Here is a 21,864-nt window from a genome sequence, read left to right on the forward strand (position 1 = left end):
CCACACTTGCATATTTTAGGATCTTTGCACTGACAAATGTTAATGGCTGTTGGTCTATTGGTTCAGCAAGATTTTGCAACTCCCCATGTTCATGTACCTCCTTCCCTTCTCCTGGGCTCTGTATTCACACACAGTACCATTTGGACTGGGACCATTGCCTCTTGATTAGCAAATCTGGTGTTGTGTTCCATTCTTCGGTTTATATTGGTTGAAAACTCTGAGGAAAGCATCCAGAAGCAATCCGATGCAGTGTCATGGCCTTTGGGGAAATGCTTGGGAGGGTCAAAGCTCAGCCTGGGGAGAAGTTCATGTGCTTTTAGTCACAGAAGACTCTTAGGACAATCAGTGTGCTTTCTTCGTCTCATCTTTCTGTTCCAGTAGCTGTAAATAAGCAAATCTAGAGAAAATGTAAGATGTGGTCAAGAAGAGTTATGCAGTCATTAGACTTTTGTTTGAAAAGGGAACACCATCCTGAAGGCATGTTTTGAAAAGGTCCTATATTTTCATGACAGAAATGATGCCTTGAATGGCTACAGCTTTCAGCCTTGGTGAACCCCAGGCTTACTTGATCCATGTTTTAATTACTCTGTGATTCAAATCTGCATCATAGTGACATAAGAACTTCAACCAGCATAAAGAACATTTTCAGGAGCTTTGTACCTCCTAAGTTCCCCGAGGAAAGACAACACACCAGAACAGGGTGTCACTATTTCCACAGAGAAACCTGCTCATGCTGGAAAATGTCTTGCTAAGTGGCCTCAGAACCGTCTTCTCAGGCTGGAACAGTGCTCCATGCACATGCAGAATCCTGACACAGTGGAACGCAGCCCGTGTTGATGAAATAAATATTTACTAAACAGGAGAAACTGAGTTTTTCAAAAAGGTATTTTTATAATATTTTTAGTGCCCATGTCTTAGTTGAACTATCTTGATGCCATTTCCTAGGGGAAGAAAAATGGACAGTAAGAAGTCCAGTAAATATATGTGATGCACACGTTTCAATAAATAAAATCAGATGGAAAGTTGTTAACTTTTGTTAGCTCTAGTATTTTAAAAACTGTACATCAACAGTTCAGATCTTTAATTAAAAAAATAGATGAAGGGTATAAAATAATTTAAAGTCCAATGTGTCCCTTCACACCAGGCTTGATTGAGAAATGAGAAACCCATTTTACAGGTGAACTAAAATGGGATAAGTATTTCATTTACCCTTTTACAGAGGCCAAATGGGAATGCTTTCCAACGTTGTTTTTATATTGGAGGGAAAGAGTGGGAACAGGAATTGGGTGAAACATAGTGCTCAATCAGAATCTCTTGCAACTCTTCTAGAAGCATTCACTCGAACTCAGTGAATGTCTCCCATGGCATTCCAGATTACCAACACAGATATCCATTCAGAAGAGGATGAGATCTCAGAATGCGGCCAGAAGAGGACTTTGCTCTGCCCTAAAGACACCGTAATCTTAACATGTCCTTCAAGTGGTCCCTGATCAAGATAGTTGTTTTTTAAAATGAAAAGAAACGTGACTGTCATTTATCCATGATGACAACATGAACAGTGAATTAAAATTTCATTTTGAAAGTATACTGTCACTGTGAAAAAATTCCTGGATTGTAACACTACAGAATGCTATGAGAGACACTTATCATTTATTCTGTCTTATAGTCGATCTCAAATTGTTATAAAATGTTTTAAATGCAGAAAACTAAGTGAAAAATCTCTAAAACTAAATTAACATTTGCCTCATAAAACATTGCTTTTATCACAGGGGACATGCAAGAAGGTGGCTGGCCACTCCTCTCATACATATCCCTGTTTTTCATGACTTGAAAATGTCTCAAATATATTTCTTAAATATGTCTTTATTATTTAACAATGAGAACTATGTAACCTTACTCCATTTCTCTTACCATGTTACAGAACTAAAAAGCACAAGATACCAGGGAGAGAAACAGGTTTCTTTTAGAGAAATAGGAAAACAGTTGCTCTATTACACAACTGGAGTAATAACAGTATTATGGCAATTCCCTTTAAACGGTGTTTGATACACTTTGACAGAGGGAGTGTCAAGCATTCTGCTTTGTACAACTTCGGGCTGCACCAGCACCAGTTGTGTCAAACATGTTGATATAACGTGGGGTTCATAAAAGTCAAATTAGGTGTTCAAATGTACTTTATTTTCCTTTTCCAGAAATTCTACAAGATAGAGATGTGGATTCACAGCCAAACACAGAAAGGATACTTAGCTCTCAATGAAGCCCAGGGGAAGGGGGTAGTTTGTGAGAGCGTCCTTCTAAAAGGAACTGTCTGTTCCCTGCAGAAATGACCATTCCTTGTCCCAAGCATCATTCAAAGTTCAAAAGAAGCATCTGCAGCTCAGCACAAGAAAGTGCTTTGCTCCCAACCTCCTAATGCCACTCGCACTTTAAAAGTGGTTAATACCTGCTGTGGACTGACTCAGATAAACCAGGAACAGCATCCCAGAATCTCTGCACACTGACCTGTGAATTGCTGAAGCCAAAAAACACTGGTGAAGTCCGTTTCTCTCCCTTTGCTTTCCTCCAAGAAAAAGTAAAAGAAGAGTAGAAAACACACTGGGAGTTTTTTGTGGTTGTTTTCTTTTGTTTTTTCTTTTCTTTGAAGAAGAAGAAGAAAAAAAAAGATAAGCATCCATTTCCAAGTAATTTGAAGAGAGATAATTCTAGTTAGTGAAGAATTTCAATAACAGCTTTAGTAGAAACTCAAGACTGATTCAAACAGCAAATATTGAGATGCGGTTCCATCCCAATTTATGAGATTTTATTTTTCTTTTTTGAGTAAGTACATAATTTTAAAGAGCCACAAAAGAAGGGAGGCAAATTATTAGATATTTTGCTTGACATCAAAGTAATTTTACATTTATAAAGGCATACTGGCTTTCAAAACTTTTAATGTTCCAGTCCTAGCTAAAAAGTCATGTCATGTCCCCCAAAATGAGCCTGAATTGATGTGAGGTTTTATGCAGATTTTAGGTCTGGTGAAGGGAATTTTGTGGAGCTGTGTGTCATGGTTTGGGGTGAAATTAAACCCTACGCTTGATTCCAGTGTCCATTTTGAGCTGGTTATGATTGTATGTGTTTTTCCTGTTTGTACCCGCCTTCTTCAGCCCTCTATGCACATACAGATGGTTACATTCTCATACTGGGTACTGGGAGAAGGTCACATGCTTTGCATCAATGGCAATTAGTTCCCTTTTTAAAATGGAAAATGTCATTAAGTTCTTGAATAATTCAAGAGTAGAGGTCACAATACAGTGTCCCTTTTGGGGGTCTTTATGGTGCAAATGGCAAAACAAGGCGATCCTATCAGTAAGAGTAGATCTAAGGTTTACAATGTAGCTCTATTTAGTGTGACAGGAAAATTAAATTACAGGAGGCACTCACTCATTGTCACCCGTTAACAGGCTTGGGAAAATTGTGAATCCCTGGGGGCAAATCACTGACGACGTGCGAGGGGAATAAAAATATTGCATTTTAATTGGCTGTTGTTTCCTTTGCTTGATTTTGAAAACAACAAACATAAACAAGTCCCCCACAGCTCTCCTTGGAAATAGGGTCCCGAGTCTCCCAAACACGACCCCAATTACAGTCTCTGCCCAGAGGCGGGCGGGTTAACCGCTCTGGGGAGCCTAGGTCTGTTTTCTCAGCCATGGTTGAGCTGGTCTTTATCAAGGGGTTCCTGGAAAGGAAAATATAGGGACAGGTTTCAAATAAAATGGGCTTCCACTACTCGGCCCCCCGCCCCCATCGGAGTCAGCTGGAGTGCAGTTATTATGTTTCTTGAACAAGGGCAACCTTTCGATTCTATCAGGACTGAGGAGGAGGAAGGGAAGACAGAATGACGCGGAGGCCACCCACTCTTTCTCCTCCCCAGAGGAAAAAGAGTTCGAACTCCTTTTGACATATCGGGTCGGAGACGGTGCAGCCTGGGCTGGAGCAGGGTGGACGAGGGTTCGAAGAAGAGAAGTGCAGGCTAGGGGAGCGAAACGAAAATCCTGAGGTCACTAAATGGGATGAAAGTGTCTCCAGGGCCGTGCCAGCACATCCTAGCCCCCTCTGGTGTCCCCAACTAAGACTGATGGGCGTGGCTGCCTGGGTCCGGCTCCCACCGCAGCGGGGTCGCGCTTCCAGTCTTGCCCCAAGGCCGTCTTCCTGTTCGCCCGGCCCTCCTCTGCGCGGTGCCCAGCGGGCTGTCCCGGACGGGGCCGACCTTGGCACCTGCAGGAGAAACCCCGGACTCGCTAGTGCTCCCGGAGGCGGGAGAGCGATGGGGATGGCGGGAGAGGAATACAGCTGACAGAGCCCACGGCGACGGGGGTGGGATAGGCCGGGTCGGGTGGGGACTGGCTGCCTAGGGTCGGTTCCCTGTGCTCTCTAGAACTTGTGGGGAAAAAGCGAGAATGACCGTCCGTCTGCCTCGTGCTCTTTTCGATCTCTCCCCCGACCCCCAGTGACATTTAGCAGGCATTTTCCTTTCGTGGTCTCCTCCACTAAGAACCTTGGAAGTCCTATGTCAGCGAAGTGAGCGTTGGGAGGGGGAGAGGAGAACCCCCCGGAGGGCCAACCCAGATTCCGCGTTTGGCGCATCTAGGCAGCAGGAGCTCGCCAAACCCGGACAGCCCCACGGACCCGCGAGGACTTGGGGGCTCGGCCGGCTGCTCTGCAGACCCCAGCGCGCCCGATCGGCCCCGGCTGCCTGGCCCCGGGTACCCGGGCTCCTGCCGCCCTCCCTGAGCCCGAGCACCCGCTCCTGCTCCTGCTCCCGCAGCCCGAGCCCGAGGAAGGCTGCTCTGAAGGTCCCCGGGCCTCTCGCGGGGAGCCTGAGCCAGGCCGCCAGCCCGCGGCTAGGGGCTCACCCAGGAGTGAGGAAAGTGGGTGCTGCTTTATTTCGGAAGCTGGTCCGACTCTGTGAACACTTAGATAGAGGGCGGCATTTAATTTTTATATACACATGTATATATATTCCAACGTTATTTGTCCTAGAGCGAGTTATTTGTGCCTCAACTTTGATACATTTCCTACTAGAATTAGAGAATAAGGTTCGTGCCTGGGGTGGGAGCGGAAGAGAAGAGTGAGGGGGCAGTTTAGATGTTTTTTCTTTTCTAAATGATTCAATTTAAGCAAACACTTGGGGGCTCCAGGCCGCTGTAATTCCAAAGATAATTTTCTCTGGTTTTAATTTGATTTGCATTTTTTCAACTTTGATAATATTCAATTTCATGGCTGAATACACATGTAAACACCGTTAGGTCGTGTTTTTCGCCCCTTGCACCAAACAGAATGTCGCTTGTCTCGGTGCCATGGGAGGTTACACCCCGCGTCCTCAAAATATCTGCAAGTTTCTCCTAAATTATTTTTCAAAACTTAGCGCGGCAATTTGCCTGAGCTTCAGACGTGGCGAAGCTTATATCTAAACTGAATGTATTTACTGAACTAGCCAAAGTGTGGGAAGACCTGCGCAGACATTGCCAAAAGGAAGGCAATAAAGGAAACAAATTCCTATTTGATATAGAATCAATTCTGTTTTTACCCAGCATTATTTTTCCATACTGTATTAATAGTTTTAAACAATCTAAAAATAACAAGTAAATTATCTTCTCTCAGAAATGTTTTTAATGTGGATTTCATTGCTAGAAAGACAAGCATTGAGAAATATAAAGATATACCTTTGTGAGGAGAGGTTTAATTACTACTATTGAGCTATTTTATCAAACATAAAATTTAGAAGAAAACGCAAGGTGAAATTGGGAAATAAGCATTAATCACATCAAAACTGATATTCAACAAAATAGCACTGCCAATGACAATGAAAGTAGGATGATATGACCTGCCTGTGAGCAGCCACCACAAAACTGTAATGCAAGAATATGATACATTGTTTTGCCCCCAGGGCACAAACTAGACAGACATTGTGCAAAGAAATACTTGGCACGTAATAAATTTATCAAAACTCCAAATACATTTTATACTCCATTTACAAAACTGTGCTGGAAAAAGAAAGAACATACTTTCTTGGTTTGTCCAAGAATACCTTATGTAGTAAAATGGCTGTCTAATTTCCAGAGCTACCCTTCATTTAGAAATATATATATTTACCTGCTCGCTATTGACTAATGTGGAATACTCGATACTGTGAGCAATATTTCTATCTCAAATCCTAAGAATTTACAAATTACAGTATTTGTTTTATTTTAAAAATCCTAAAACATGAAAATGATCCATGAAACTTCTGAACCCTAAAAAATAAAATAGATCTGTGAGACTTCTTAAAATGCTTTATGTTCCAGACTGGCTGATAATAGGTAACTGTATTTTAAGTTGAGGTGATCTAATTTGAAAAATATCTTTTATCATGTGAAAGGCATTTAGGCAAACAAGAAAAGAATTCCATTTGAAAGACAACAGTCTTTGAAAGAGAAAGTCCCTTAATTTTTTTTAAAAAACACAGTCAAGGCAGGCTGACTGTCCAATGTCTGCAAGAAAACTATTCTTTATCACTTGGCTTTTAAAAAAAGAATTATTAAATTTTAAATTATCATTGTTTAGGATTTGTACTAAGGTTTTCTATTGTTTTGGAAGGCTGGCAATTATGCCTACTTTATTTTACACAAATAGATGGCAGAGTACGCACGCTCCTCACAATTGCTTCACAGCAAACCCATTCTTAGAGACGGAGCTAATGAGGGGGGCTAATTGTAACACACAGTCTATTCAGAGAATGCAAATGGTGAACAATAGAGTACATCTTTCTCTTTTTCTATTAGTAATTGAGGAGTAAATGGAGATCTTGTTAAGGACCTTAGAAGTTTGATCATCACTGAGTGAGTTTGCCATTTTAATTTGCTTTCACCTCCAAAACAGATCTGTATTGAGACATGGCTACCTCAGCTAGAAGCAGAGCTGCTGCACCGCAGACAGAATCTGCCCTCCACCCTCAACTTCATTGAACTGGGTCTGAGCTGCAGCAGGAAACAGTGAGAGGGGCTGGGGTGGGGGAAGGGAGGCAAGGGAGGCATGGTCGGGCAAGTCTCTGGAAAGCATTCTAGACAGGTGGGGACTTCCATATGTGGCATGGTTGGGGGCTTGGGAACTTGGGAGGGTATGCACCTTGGGAGAGTCATGAGTCCTGGGAAGAAGTCACAGAACCCACCCCAAACCCTGCAAAACGTCCAGCAGCTGGGAGTGGTGAGGCCCTTAGCTAAGGGTGTTATACAGGGATAGTGATCTGCCTGTTCTTTTATGATGACCAGGAGCCCAGAGGCCTGGGCCTGAGGAAGGGAAGGTGTGCGTGTGTGTGTGTGTGTCTCGTGTGGTGTGTGAGAGAGAGGAGGGAGGGAAGGAAGAGAGAGATTGCGGAATGCAGGGGAGAAATCATGCAGTTACTTTTAGTCATTTACTGAGCAAGGGCAAAATCTAAACAGCGCTTGCCACAATCAATGAAGGGATCGCCTCAGCTTCCAGAGTTGAGCTCCCTAAATGAGTCTGGCATTCTGATAACTGCAGGTGAGCACCTGAGATCAACTCTTTCCCACTGCTCGATGCTAGGAAGAGATAGGGATGCATTTGTTCCTGAGCTCTGGGAAGGGAGAGGCGCGAGGGGGATTTAATTGTCTGCCTGGGTGAATCGAAATGTCCTTTAAAGCCAAGAAATCAAGAGAGGTTGGCCTTTAATTGGTAAACTCTGCTGATTGGGGGAGGTGGTAATCAAAATGGAAAGAGGACAAAATATAGATTGGCTACTCCTCCCTCTGCTGTCTCGCCCCCATAAACAGCCCCCAAAATTGGCATTCTCCTCTTCTCTGGCCGTTTTTACAATACTCAGCACACAACCTGATTGTGGGTAACTGTGTCATTCTTGTACCCCCACCTTAGTCTAACACTCGATTACCCAGTTTGGAGTGAGAATACAGTTTTATCTAGAACTCTGTTCACTTCCAAGAGTTGGCCATACACATGCCAATGCGTGAGGAGCTGGCCTTAGAATCCAGTTGTCTGCCTGTCTCTGAAATGCCGAAATGGAAGACGCTAAGTCTGCAGGGAATCTCACACCACTAAAAAGGGACAGGACAGAGAACTTAGCTTCCCGGATATCAAAAAGTAAAGGAGACCTCCAAGCCAAACCTGAGCCCTGATTTGAGGAGGGCTAGTGTTCGTTTCCACTCTGTGTCCCCAGAGCCTGGCACAAGCTAGTCACTGTACCCTGCTGGAGTGGCACTCTTCTAGTCAACAGGCCTACTGGGTGCTGGGCAGCATCCTTCCTCCCTGAGGGCTACAGGCTGAGGTGCCTAGGCCAGCATCCTATTCAGGGGCAAACCCCAGAGGCAGGTGTTTATGGAGATCTGCACTGGTATATATGTGAGGGGTGGGAGGGGGAGGCTTGTCATTGGGGCTGGGGCCAGGGCGTGCTGTGCTGGGGACTAGCTGTGGGCAGTGTGTGCATTCCAGCTATGCTGTCACCTGTGTTGTCAGGCCACCAGGTGCAGGTCAGGGGGAGGTCAGAGGCAAGAGCCTCTTAGGACATTCCTAGCCCTTGCTCCCAGAATCCCCCAGTAGGGAATAAGGCAGATAGGCTGTAGCTCAGAAATGATTTGGCTATGTGGATTGTTTTAAACTTATATGTCAGCCCTTAGTCTCTGCCCCTGACATTTCTCTCTTCTCTGGCATTTTTTCCTTCTAATCACAATGTAAGAGCCTGCTTGCTGCCTCCCCGTTTCCAGCACTGGTTAGCTGGCCCTGGAAGCATCAGTGGGAGAAAAGCGTGGTCCAGGCCTGAATGAACTTCTGGTCAACTTCGAGGGACCATGGCCACATAAGAATTCTGACTGTGTTACCCCAGTAGAGAAAATGAGAATCCAGCCTGATACCAAACATCACCCATCCTCGTCTCTTCTAGGACAGTCCCTGGGGTTTGTGCCATGCTTCCAGGGGGTACTGAAGCCTGGCTCTTCTGAGATCTTCCAGTTTCTTTCCAGACTTTCCCTAACACTTCAGATGTCCCTGCTCATTTTCCAGACTCCGGAGTTCTGGTGAAGGCTGGCCTCCTACTTCATTGAAATAGGAATTTTCTGTGGCCCAGAGTCCTGGGAAGCCAGAATAAGTTGAGGGAATATGAGTTGAAAGACTCCAGCTCAAAGCTGCGCTGTGAAATTGGAGCAAGTTCCCTAACTTCCCCCAGTCCCAAAACCATTACCTGTAAATTATGATTTCCACCAACAGGACATGGGGAAGCTTAAAAGAGATCCTGTTCAGGAAGATACCTTGCATGGTTCCTGGCACCTAGAAGAACCCCACTCAATGGTCATTGGATGGACTAGTGTTTCGATTCAAAATAAGAGAGGACAGGACGTGGATGGGGGCATGAAGGCCACTGAAAACACTAAAATGGTAAAACAAAATTTCTGCCAAGAAATAGACTAACTTTTCTGGAGAAAAAATCTCTCTTTTCTAGAGAGAGAATTTTCTTAGCTAGCAGGGGATAGATTTGTTGAAGTTACATCTTCTTCCTGTGTGTAAACTGCCCCAATTAATGTAGCTCAGAATATAGTGAAATTGATCTCCTTTATTTGAAACTTAGAATAGGTTTGTGGAAGTAAAGCAAGCAAAAGGCTTGAGCAAAGCTGTATATTTTATACCGAAGGGCGCACATGCTGACATCCTGATGTTTCTGCTAGAGAATGCTTTTGACTTCCATATGAAGCTCTCTATAACCCAGCTCCTGCCCTGGAACCTCGCCCCGTTCCTTCACAGAAAATGTCATCTAATCATCATCTGTCCTTTTCGATTATCTAGCTATCTACCTCAGGCCTTAGTGCCTTCCAAGCCCTCTCCTCCAAACACTTCCAAAGATTGTTTTATGTTTTCAAATAAAGCACTTTTAACACTCATGAATTCAAGTTAGGAATTATATATATGCTTTCCTTTCAGCAAGCAACAATTTCCAAACAAAATTCAATATATAATTACTTCTGCTTTGTAAAAATAGAAGGAATAATAAATTGAGATATTTTTCATGAAATACCAAGTCAAAATTTACATGCATGCAATCTTATTTTTATTTGCTCAGATCATTACCAACCCTAGTTCAAAAATATCCCTGCTTATTTTTGGACCTGTGTCTTATTATTTTCACATAAATGAAACAATGGGAAAGTTGATTTACTTATTAAAAAATAAATTAGGACCCAACCATTTAAGGAAGCAGAGACTGAACCACATAAGCAAGTAGAACTAAAAATCAGCAAACAATTCTCGTTACAAAGTTATAATTGTGCATTACATGCCAGTATTTTTCCGTTGCACATACTTTTGTGAGGCTGAAATATTCTCTCTCGATAAATTTAATGATGTTTAAGTCAAGAAAGTATAGTATTGCCAGCATCATCTCCTGACACTGCTGGGAATATTGCTGCTTCTAATTAACAAGAGAGGGTTAAACCCCAGGCACTTGCCCTGGTGGGAAGTGAGACCTCTAGTTTTGCATGAATGAATGTAACTTAATTTGTTGCTTCTTTTAGCACTCCCAGCTATCAGTTGTGTTATCTAACAGTGAAATATCACCCCTTCTTTAGAGAGAGAGAGAGAGAACAAGTAAGTCAATGCTTTTTAATGTGAACCTGCAGGGGGTGGGGCGGAGTGGTGACAATGACATCTGACCAGTCCATGTGAATGTTGGCAGTGAGCTCAGAGCTCTGACAAATAGCAACTAATGTAAAAAATAAGCACACTTTTGTGAAGGTGTGCTTGTAAAAACTCCCTGTCCTCTTTACCTTTACACGAGTGGTACTTTAGCACAAGGTGGCAGCTTCTTCTGCAGAGGATACAAACGATCTGGACTAGGCCCCAAGGGTGCAGGGGCTGAGGGGGAGGGGAGAATAGGCATCACCTCTAGTCTAGCAAGAGGGACTGCGACGGAATTACAGCTTTTAAAATAAGCCTCCATCAGTCTCCCAGGAGACAGCCGGCCTCAACTTGGGTGTTCCCCGCTTGTTAGCCTCAGTCATAATTGGTCTCTCCTCCCATCCCACGTTGTTGGTTTTCTGTGTGTGGCTTTTGGTGTGAGCGTGTTAGGTCATCAACAAATACAATAGCGGGAGGGGGCAACTGGGGACACACATGATTGTTTTAGAGAAGAAAGGAGAAAAGGGATAAGAGAGTGGGCAGGAAGGCTGTGAACAGAATGGGGAAGATGGCCCAGGATTTAGGCTTCCGAGGCACCCCCTGGAGTGCTCCAGGGTAGGGAACTCCCTGGGAGTTTTGTTAAAGGGAGAAGAGGCCTGCTGGGAGCTGGAGACCCTGCTGAGATCCACTGAGGACATTCATCCATTCTACTCTATTTTTGTTTGCTTGTCTCTGGGGGTGCCTGTAACATCCTGCCCACATCCGGTGCCTCTCATCAAAAAAGAATTTTTCAGAAAATCCCAATCAGGATGATTTGCTCTAGAAAGGCTGCATGTGTGGAGCTGAAGACCGAAAGAACAGCCCAGGACCCTGGTGGGGGTGGGGTGCAGGTCACAGGCCTTCATCCTTTTTCCATCCATTGTTAAAATAGATTCTCACTATTTTGTCTCTCCACCCCCATCTCCTTTTACTTCTTCTCAGAGGAAAACCTGTCCTGGGGATGGAGGCTACAGTAAATTTCTGATCTAAAGTTAACTATAAAGCCTAGAGTGGAGATGTCTTCGCATTTAAGGAAGGCTGAAGATACAGTGCATTGTTTTCGCTCAGAAGGGGACAGATAAAGATAAGATCCCTAGACCCTTGAATCTTTATTTAATGTAAAAAGAACATTTGACCAGGGAAGGAAACAGGAAGAAGTGTAATTAAGTCAAGTTGCAAACTTTGGGGATTGATTATTTTTTTCTGTTTGTGTGTTTTAAAGTTTTGCATTTTACTCCACAACCCCTGGCTGGCCGGGTTGCCATGGTGCCGCCGCCAGGGTTGGTGTCCATGCTGTCCCCCACCCAGCAAAGGATTTCAGGTCTGAAACCTTGTTCTTTTGCTACAGCAGGGACAACAAACTAGAGCTAATGGCACTAGGGTGTGCGTGGGAGTGGAGGTGGTCTATTCTGTATGGCAGGACTTGATGTGTACTACTTTGCCGACATTAGCGAGAACCAACTGCTTGCAACTCCAGGTTCGCGGTGTTTGGGAGGAAAATGTTTCCTTTCCTGCCTTCTCTTGCAGGGTGAAGGTGCATAGTCAGAAAAGGCCTTACTGCTTTTTTGAAATATTAACTGGTGTCTGCACATTCCAGATCTCATCTCGGGCTACCCCTCCCTCCAAGCCAGGGCCACCTCCAGACCCTCGGATATGTAGAAGCATGCACTGCCCGGAAGAAAACGCGTTGCCCCCAGGTAACTTCAGGTACCTCCTCGGGCTAACGTCTCCTCCTTTGCCCTATTGAGCCTTATCTCTTGCTTCTCCCCGCCCCACTCCCACATTAAAAGGCCCCCAAAGCATTGAGGAGCGGCTTCTCTTTATGAAGCCCGGGAGAAGGCGGGCGATAAAGATCTGGCGTTTAAATTGGCCATTTGGAAGATTACATCTCTTCAGCGAGGGTCTTTCTTTCAAAACTCGCACTGAATTAAGGGTCATGGCTACTCCGTACCCGGCTCTCAAAGGCACGGCACCTTTGAATTCGGCCGTGGAGTGGCCTGGGCGAGGGGACCCGGGGCCATCAAAGGCCCGAGGGAAGGCCGTGGGGCGACACCCGTCTAATGACAAGTAATTGACGTATTCGACGCCGCGCATTACCAGCGGAACGGGAGGCATTAATTATTTAAAAACGATTAGCCTTGTCGTGTGTCCTGCAGGCGTTCCATCATGTTCAGGGAAGATAACCAGCCACGCGAGGCGAGCTGGGGCTGGAAGGGCGGCGGGCGCGCTCCCCAGCAGGCTTCGGGTGCGGTGGACACGGGCGCACAGCCCAAGGCACCAAGAGAGGAGGGGCCACCCAGGGTCCCCACACAGGAAGGTGACTACATAACACTGACCCTGCTTAACAACGAAACAGATTTCTGCCCACTTGGGCTCGAAGTCTGGTGACTGCGGCGCGCATGGGAAAAGCTTTCCGGTCGGGGTGGTGGGCAATTTCCATGTACCAGTTCCCTGTCGCGTCAGACCAAAACCCAGAGTAACCGAGTCAGGCACGGGCCTGTCACAGTGCCTACTACCCAGGCGTTTAAAGACAAGACCCCAGGCAGATTGTGGATCTGGCGTGGGGGCGGGGATGGGGGGTGCTGGTAGACACCTGGGGAAACACACCTTTATCATGCCCTGCTCTCGAAAACCGAGAGTCCTGAGGTTTCAAGGAGCAGCAGCAGAACTACTGTTTTTCCGAGGTCCACGCCTTTCCGCAGGCGGAGGAAAGACGCGGCTGGTTCTGTTGTGTCCTACGAACTCGCGTGCTCCGGAACCGCAGAGGGCAAGCCCGGCATGCGCAAGCGTGCTCCTGCCCGTGGAAGGGGGGAAATCGGCGACTGGGTTGCAGGGAGAATGGGATGATAAATGGCCCCGCGTCTGCTTTCTTTCTCTCCTGGACCCAGCTGGTAACCCCAGAGGCTCCCCAACCTGCTTGCAGCCAAGCACACCGGTGCGCAAAGGCCACTAGCCGCTTCCTGCAGTCAGAGCTGAGGTTCCCTCGCATCTTGGAAAGGCGCGGCCCCTCCCCTGCTGCTGTTTGATGCCGACCCCCACCGTCTCCTCGGCCTGCAGGTGTCCGAGAAAGAGTTGAGACTGGACTCAAACCCCCTGCGCGCCAAGGAGAGGGCGTCACCACGCTCGGGCCTCAGCCTCTTCAGACTCCCATGCACCACGCACATCGTTTTCTGCTGACCCCCACCCTAGATTCTGAGGCCAAGGGGGTTCCCCACACTCCACCCTCCACTCTTCTCCGGAAACATGCTGCTCTCAGATCAAATCCCCAGACCCGAGCTCTTCGAGGGGCCTGTGTGGCTTCCTCTGGGCCCTACCAAACTGCTCTGAGCTCAGAGCCTAAGCGGTCTGAGTTCGCAACTCTACAACCCCTCATCCTTCCAAGTCATGCACTTTCCGAACCCCCTGCAAAAAAAAAAAAAAACCCAACTCCTTGAGTCTCCGTTGGCTGAGCTTACCACCAGCCAAGCCCGCCCCGGAGTCTGAGCCCTGGAAGGGAGAAGGACTGGCTAGGGGAGGGGCAGTGCGCAGACAGGAGTGGGGTGCGGACGGTGAGGAGGGGAGCCGGGCGCGGCCCTCGGGTGGGCGCGCTCCCTACCTGCAGCGGCCGGAGGGCAGGCGGGCGGGCGGGCGGGCGGCGGAGCGTCCAGCGCGCGGAGGGAGGAGGAAGACTGCTCCGAGCCGAGGCATCCCCGCATTTATTTGAGCTCAAACCAAGCGACTGTTGACTTTAGCACACAAAGCAAAGATTTCACTGCCCGCTAGTTTAAAAATGAATATTTTACCAAGATATCGATCAGCGTTATAAAATTCAGTTAAGTACAATGGGATCCTGGCAAAAAAAAAAAAGAATAATAAAGGAGGGGGAGGCAATATAATATCTGTGCAAATTTGCTGAAGTGTGACGTGGCATGGAAAGTTTACCCTCCTGGAATTCGGATCTAGAATGTTTTTTTCGGTTGTTTACAGACTTTGTTTATTCACAGATCATGGTTGCTTAAACCGGCGCGCGGAAGGCGTGGGGAAAAAAGGAAAAAAAGGAGGGGGGGAGAGCCTCTGCACCCCACAATGCGTAGAGTTGGGGAAAGCGCGCAGAGGCGATTTGTGAGCTCGTAAGCTCGGAACCCCGGCTAGGGGAGGGATTTAAGCGGGAGGGGGGGCGTGAAAGACACAAGAAGCACAGAAAAGCCTCCGAAAGCGCCTGCTCCCCGACATCCTTTTTATGTATTCGGACAGAACTATATCTTATCGGCCGGGATCAGTGAAGGGGGGCGCGCTAAGTAGTTTAAAACGACCCTCGCACAATGGGCGTGCCATACGAAACATAGCAGGTTAGGGCAGCGCTTTCAGCCTCCATTGTCCCCCACTCGGCCCCCGGCCCTGCCTCTCGGCTCCTTCGCCACGGGAGCCTTTTATGTGATAATGAAACACATTTCAGGCCGGGCTCACGACGTGTGTGTCCTTGCTAGGGGGAGAGACGGCCTGATTGCTGGCTGTGGCCTCCGGATCCCCCCCTCCCCAATTTCTCTTCCTTGTGTTCTTTGGGACAATGTGGCATGTTAAGAAAGGGATTTGGAGGCGGGAGGGGGGCAGTGGGGTGGGGGGGGAAGCGGAGGCGATGCCAAACCCCCCTCAAGCGCGTGGGAAGGCCAGGCTTGTTGGGGATGACGGCGGGGTGGGGGATGGGGTGGCAAAGACCCCAGCAAGGTAGCAAGCAAAGCCAGTCTCCAGGTCTGGGGCGTAGCTGGGACACTCCAGGTTTGGATGGCCAAGAAGCCCAAAGATCTAATCTTGAAGAAAGGAGCCTGAATTTAGAAACATGAGGCAGAAAGTCCTCCAGGCTTTCAGAGTGTTTTTACCCACCGCAAGCTAACTGCGCACGGGAGTGGCTCCTGAGTCTGCCGAACCCGCGACGACACTGATCCTGCCCTCGCCCAGCCAGCAGATGTCCTGGGCAAAACCAACACCAGGCTCCTCTTTGCACTCTCGGGCTTGGTTTTCACTGCCGTTGGCCGCCCTTTTAGGCCAGCGAGGTCGTCTGTGGGGAGAGGCAGCATGGTGTATAAGAATTCATTCTGGGATTTTTCATTATATTTTAGAGAGTCCTTGAAGGCTCACAAAATACCTGCATATCCCCTGGGCCCTGCAAACCTGGATTGCTAACCTTACTTAACTTACAAGAAGCTTTGCAAGGGCGAGTTTTGGAGGGAGATGGGGAGCAAATTTGCCGACAGTGGCATCTCCACTACTGTCATGGTCGATTGGACAGACACCCCTTACCTCTTCCTCACTCCCAAATATACCCTATTTTTTAAAACACAGACTTGGATTGTTACCCTGATTTATCCTTTCAAACCAATTCCAGGATAAGGTCTTCTAACTGTTTCCCTATACCAAGTGTCTTGCCATTTCTGGGTTAGCAAGGTCTTTCTGGGTTAGCAAGGTCTGCCATTGTTGTGCACAATACCTGCTTGGGGAGAAGGGTGGGAAAGGGTGGTGGCCTGTATACAGAGGAGGTTGGAAGATCCAGGCAGAGTCCCAATTCCACCACTATTCACAGTGGTGAACAGGCAAAGTGCTGCACCACAAATTTGCAAGTTTGATCCAGGCTCACTGACCTGAAGGGAGGCCCAAGATCGGAAGTACAGCAAAAATATGAAATCCAGGCTTCCCCCAAGAGAAGCCAGCTGTGGGGCCCAAGAGACCGCAACAACAGGGCACATTCAAACAGCCAAGGTGGAAACTAGTGATATGTGGAAAGTTATCTTCTACTGGCGTTAAAAATAAACCTACTGGAATGGTCTGCCTGGGATCTGTGTATTTCACAGTGTGTAAAGTTAACCCACAAATTCAAAAAGTAACCATAGACCATATGAGTTCCATTTAATAATGTGCTTGCTTTAGTGTTTAGGGGGATGTATACTGGTATCTGCAAATTTGAAGTGGATTTACAGAAATAAGATGGATTGACCAATGGAGGGGAGGATGGACAAGTACGTGATAAAGCAAATATAATGAAATGTTAATTGCATAATTTCGGGAGCAGGGTCCATGTGTGCCTACTGTAAAATTCATTCAATTTTGGTATGTCTGAAAATTTTAATAATAAACTGTTGGGAAAACAGCAACACTCCCTGGACCAAAATAAAATACAACCTGCAACCAGTCAGGGTATCCCTCCCTCCTTCTTGAAATAATTTCCAAGCTTGTATATTTTTTGAGCCAAGTGAAGAAAAGAAAAATCTGGAAGAAAAGATTCAAGGGATAAAACCGGGTATAACACTTTAATATAGATTTGTGGAACTCTGGCCCTTGCAGCCAGAATACACATTTATAAGCCATAAATAAAGCACGCAGAAACCATAAATTAATCAGACCCAAGACCTGGATTTCACCGTGTCAAGATTGGGAATGCATTTTTTTTCTTTTTCTTGGTCATTTACAACAGACCCTTACATTATTTTTTTCCTGTTTTTAAACAATAGTACAACCCTCTAGTTCTGTTAAAACTACATGGGTTTACACCGAGTCACTCACAAAAGTTTTTTTTCTTTTTTTTTTTTTTTTTTAAGTAAGACTTCCCTGCAACAACAGCAATGGAGGAGAACAACAACAACAACAAAAAATCAGAATCTGCAGGTGCTTGAAGAAGCAGGAGTCTTTACACAGTAGTGGCAACCGGAGGCTTTTTTTTTTTTTTTTTTTTTGATTTTATATTCTTTCCCATTTTCCTCGTTATATAGAACGTGGGGTATCAAGTGTGACCCTCTGTTTGGGACAAAAGGGCTGCAGCGGGTGAGGGGAGACTGCTGTCTTGGGGGTGTTGGGGTGGGGTTGTTATTGATTTCTTCTCCCTTTCGTCTCTGCAACACCGTCTGCCCAAAGTCTCGACCCCCACTTGCTCTCTTGCTTATCCTGGATCCGGGCTGCCAGAGTCATCCGGGCCTGAAGCCGTCGTCTTCTTAAGAGGAGTTCATAATGGGCCGGGAGTACACCCCCTGGTAGTAAGAGGTATCTGCGGCCAGGGGCGAAGCGTCCAGGCCCGTTTTGTTCGTGACCGGGCCCATGGCCAAGCTGCCAGGCATGGGGGAACCGTAGCCAGGGTAGTGCATCACCTGTTCGTAGGCCTTGAGGTCCATTTTGTGGGGTTGGTGGTGGTGGTGGCTGTGGTGGTGCTGCTGCTCTGAGGACATGAGGTTGTTGATGGAGAACGGGTGGTTGAAGGCGTAGTGGTGCTCCGGCTTCAGGTGGGCCTCAGGCGGCAGGCCCGGGTGGTGGGGCGGGCCCAGCAGGTGGGCCGCGGCCTGCTGCTGCTGCCCGGGAGAGGGCGCCGGCTCTGGGGGGCTCAGTGCTGCAGCAGGCGTCCCCTTCATCTCTCCCAGGCCCCCTCGCTTGTGCTCCTGGCACGGGGAGGCGCTCGAGTGAGGCGACTCGGTGCCAGCCGGAGTCTCGGAGGCCGGCCCGGCGGCCTCCCCGAGTTGAGCCTGCGAGGCCTGGGCCCCGGCGGCCGCCTTCTTGCCGCTGCCCGCGGCGCCTGCGGCCTCCTTCAGCGCCAGCTGCTTCTCGCACTTGAAGCGCTTCTGGCGGCGCAGGTAGCAGCCGTTCTCGAACATGTTGCCCGAGTCAGGGTGCAGGGTCCAGAAGGAGCCCTTGCCGGGCTTGTCCGGAGAGCGGGGCACCTTCAGGAAGCAGTCGTTGAAGGAGAGCGAGTGGCGGATGGAGTTCTGCCAGCGCTGCTGGTTCTGCCGGTAGAAGGGGAAGAGGTCCATGATCCACTGGTAGATCTCGCTCAGTGTCAGCATCTTGTTGGGGCTCTGCTGTATGGCCATGGTGATGAGCGAGATGTACGAGTAGGGAGGCTTTGCGTGCGTGTAGCTGCGCCGGTAGGTCTTGGGATCGCGCGCGCGGCTCAGGCCGGCCTGCCCGTACATGGGGCTCATGGAGTTCATGTTGGCGTAGGGGGCCAGGCCGCCCATGGCCCCGGCCGCCTGCCCCCCGAGCGGGCTCAGGCTGGGACTCAAGTGCGGCCCCATGCCCGCCACGCCGGCCGCCCCGGCCGAGGCGCCCATGCCCGCCATGGCGCCCGCGCCGGGGGACATGCCTGCCAGGGACGGGCTCATGCCTGTGCCCACGTACGACGACATGTTCATGGAGCCCGCGCTCATGTTGCCCGAGCCGCTGCCCATGGCGGCCGCCGACATGCTCATGTACGTGTTCATGCCGTTCATCCCCAGGCCGGCGTTCATGTTGCTCACGGAGGAGTAGCCCTGCGGACAGAGCCCCGGGAGGGAGGCGACAGCGTTAGCACCGGGGCTCGAGGGTGCCCAGATCTCCCACCCACCGCCCAGGCCTCCGCCTCCGGGGAGGCCTCCGGGGAGCCCTTTCCTCCCTTGTGGCCCAGTTTCCGGACTCCTTGTCTGTTTCATCCAGGGAGAGCCATGATCGATCACCCTTGGGAAGGCGGAGAGCGGATGGCTACTTGGGCATGTGGCCCATTCCTAGCCCTTCTCCACCTCGCCCAGATTCTAGAACAGGGGTCCCATGGAGTACTCCCAAACCAGAACCCCAAATGCATTTCCCTGCCCCAGAGTCTCCCCAAACTCTCCTACCCGCATACTAAGCTGGCGCCGAGGCCCGAAGTCCCCGGACGCCACCTCCGGTCGCTGCAAACAACCTGCGGGACACCTCGCCGGGCGCCTCAGGCTGCCTCCAGTGAAGACTGTCCCTGATCCCCTCTGTCCCGTCTCCCTCCCGGGACCCCCTCCCTTGTTCCAGGGAATCCGAAAGGCAGCGCCTGTGCGGAGTGTGGGGGCTGCCGGAGGCACTGAATGGGGCAATAGGGAAGGAACCGAGACCTAAACTACACGCGGCTGAGCTTTGCAGGCACAAACTTTCTTTCTCTTTGTCCACTAGTCTTTGACTCTGCCTCCACTTCAGCCCCCAACTCCTACCCATCTTCTCCTCCTCAGCTCCCCACCCCCTCGCCGGCCGACCTCCCACCCCTCCCCAGCCGCGCGCTGCCAAACATAACTCTGTTAGGATAGTGCGTGGCTCGGCCACGAAGAGGATTTGGAGGCGCCGCAAGTCAATATTTGATCACAAAGTTAATATTATCTCAAGGCTAACAGTGTGTCGTATAAAAAAGAGACCCATTTGATTCCAAGGAGGGCGGAAAAGGCGGCTGCCCAGAAAGGCTGGGGTTGTGGGGCGGGGGGTGGGGGGGTGTCAGCGAGGGAAGCGGTCCTGAGGTTGGGGAAGGAGCGAGCGCCGCCGCTCCACTTCCCCCTGGAAAAGACGAGCTCTTACCTCGGGCTCGGCATAATAGCTGCTCCAGTCGGACGGCTCGTGCCCTTCCATCTTCACCGCTCCCAGCATACTGGAAGCCGAGTGCATGGCAGTTTAAAATTTAACAGCCACAACAAACGACCAGCAATCACCCCCCACCCCCACCCTCTTTTAAAAAAAAGTCAGCCAAGGCACCGTCCCCTCCTCCCTCCCTCTCTCGCGCTCCCTCTCCCAGGGCTCCACTCCCTCTCTCCCTGGGCCGGCCGGAGGCGGTAGTTGGAAGTGGGCGGGAGTGGGGGGGGGCGAGGAGCAGAGGAGGCCCCGGCCAGCGCCCCGCGGCAGGGAGCGCCCGCCGCCGCCGCCGCGCTCACGGGCTGCCGGGTGGCGGTTGAGGTTGGCAGTGCAGAGCTGCCCCAAGGCAGCGCGCTGCGCGGGGGCTGGTTGGGGAGGGGGGTGGGGAGGAGGAGGAGGAGGAGGAAGGAGGAGGAGGAGGAGGTGGTGGTGGTGGTGGAGGAGGAGGAGGAGGAGGAGGAGGAGGAGGAGGAGGAGAAGGTGTGGACCGCGGAGCCGACAAGTGCCGCAGTGACGTGGGTGGCTGGTGATATAGCGCGGCGCGCTGGCGCGGGCCTCCAATCCCCAGACCCGGGGCAGCCCATTTGAATAATCAGCTCACACCTAGGTGAGAGGGAGCCGCAGCCGGCTCTCCGCACCTGCCCCTCCGCGCCTGCCGCCCGCCCCACCGCCGCGGCGCCCCGCACTCCTGGGCGGGCCAGGGGAGCGGGCCGGGCGGGCGATCGGGCACAAGGGATCCCTGGTCGAGCCCCCTTTCCTCCCGGGCCTACGGCGAGTCCCCTGAGGAAGGAGGGACCTGGGAGGAGACCACCCTCGGGGGCGGCTCTGGCCTCAGGCCCCCGCCCCGTTCCATCGCGCCGTGGCGCCCGGTGCGCCTGTCGGAGCGCGCGTCCGGCCTCAGTGCCCGGCAGATCCCTATGAAAGCCGGATTTATTTATGCCGGGTTTCTTCGCTCTCAGTGCTCATTCTCTATCAAAACAGCAAGCCCCTAACAGCCAATTTGCAAAGTGCTGTCCTATTTAGAAAAACTGTGTACACACCTTTAACTCGCCCGCCGCTGCTCCTGCGAGGCCCCTCCTTGTTAGAGTTCAGACCCGGAACGGCCTCGGGAGACGCGCCGGGCGCACGGTCCGGCCGCCTGGGCTCTCGGCCTCCTCAGAGCCCGGCCGCCAGCGACCGGCAGTGGGGCGGCCGGCGCCTGGCGCAAGCAGCCCCTCCAGCAGCGGCCGACGGTTGGGAGGCTGAGATAGATCTCTGATATTCAGGCCGGCGTGTTTCAAGGTTACTTTTCAGTCACAACCGAGGTGCCCACAGCATTTCGTAACTAAAACAAACAGGGCAGGAGGCGGGGAGGGAGGGGTAAGGAGGGAAGAATCCAGGAATCAATGATGGGGCATATGGAGTTGACTTCAAGAGTGTCTCCGTCCTCTCTGTCTTCCAGAGGGACTGCTTTATAAAAATTGGAAACTCCAAAAATCGTATACTTTTATTTCCCCTGCAGCTCTTGGGTTCAAAAATTGTCTTCTGTTCTGGGTTAGCCTGTGAGCCCAGATTTGAAGTGGGGGGATATTGCAGGTGTTTGGATGTGGAGGTTCTTTCTTGGTTCTGAAAAACTGGCTGGGCCTTGGGGATCCAGCCCTGTACCCACACCCTCAGACACAGAGAACGCATAGGAAATAGTGGGCATCCAGCCCACCTGTCCAAAATTGGGGGCGATGGTGGCAGAAGACAGACGAGATGGCAGACACGGAGCTTCGCATTGAAGCTTGAGTAAGGGTGAGGCTGGAAGGCAAGAGAGCAGGGAGCAGTAGGCAC

General features: G+C 49.8%; 1 protein-coding gene across 2 annotated transcripts; it reads right to left on the reverse strand.

Moving 5' to 3' along the window:
* Window positions 1-16,771: 16,771 nt before the first annotated feature.
* On the reverse strand, window positions 16,772-21,305 carry FOXA2 (forkhead box A2). 2 transcript variants are annotated; one of them, XM_007961708.3, is made up of 3 exons: window positions 21,090-21,305; window positions 19,999-20,068; window positions 16,772-18,959 (listed from the first exon to the last, which is right to left on the reverse strand). In XM_007961708.3, the coding sequence occupies exons 2-3, from the start codon at window positions 20,065-20,067 to the stop codon at window positions 17,655-17,657; spliced, it is 1,374 nt and encodes a 457-aa protein (XP_007959899.1). In that variant the 5' UTR covers window position 20,068; window positions 21,090-21,305; the 3' UTR covers window positions 16,772-17,654. The 2 variants fall into 2 exon arrangements, with proteins under 2 accessions (XP_007959899.1, XP_007959884.1); XM_007961693.3 differs by lacking the exon at window positions 21,090-21,305 and having other exon boundaries at window positions 19,999-20,379.
* Between the last annotated feature and the right edge of the window lie 559 nt (window positions 21,306-21,864).

This window comes from Chlorocebus sabaeus, chromosome 2 (genome assembly GCF_047675955.1).
Source record: "Chlorocebus sabaeus isolate Y175 chromosome 2, mChlSab1.0.hap1, whole genome shotgun sequence".
Lineage (NCBI taxonomy): Eukaryota > Metazoa > Chordata > Mammalia > Primates > Cercopithecidae > Chlorocebus > Chlorocebus sabaeus.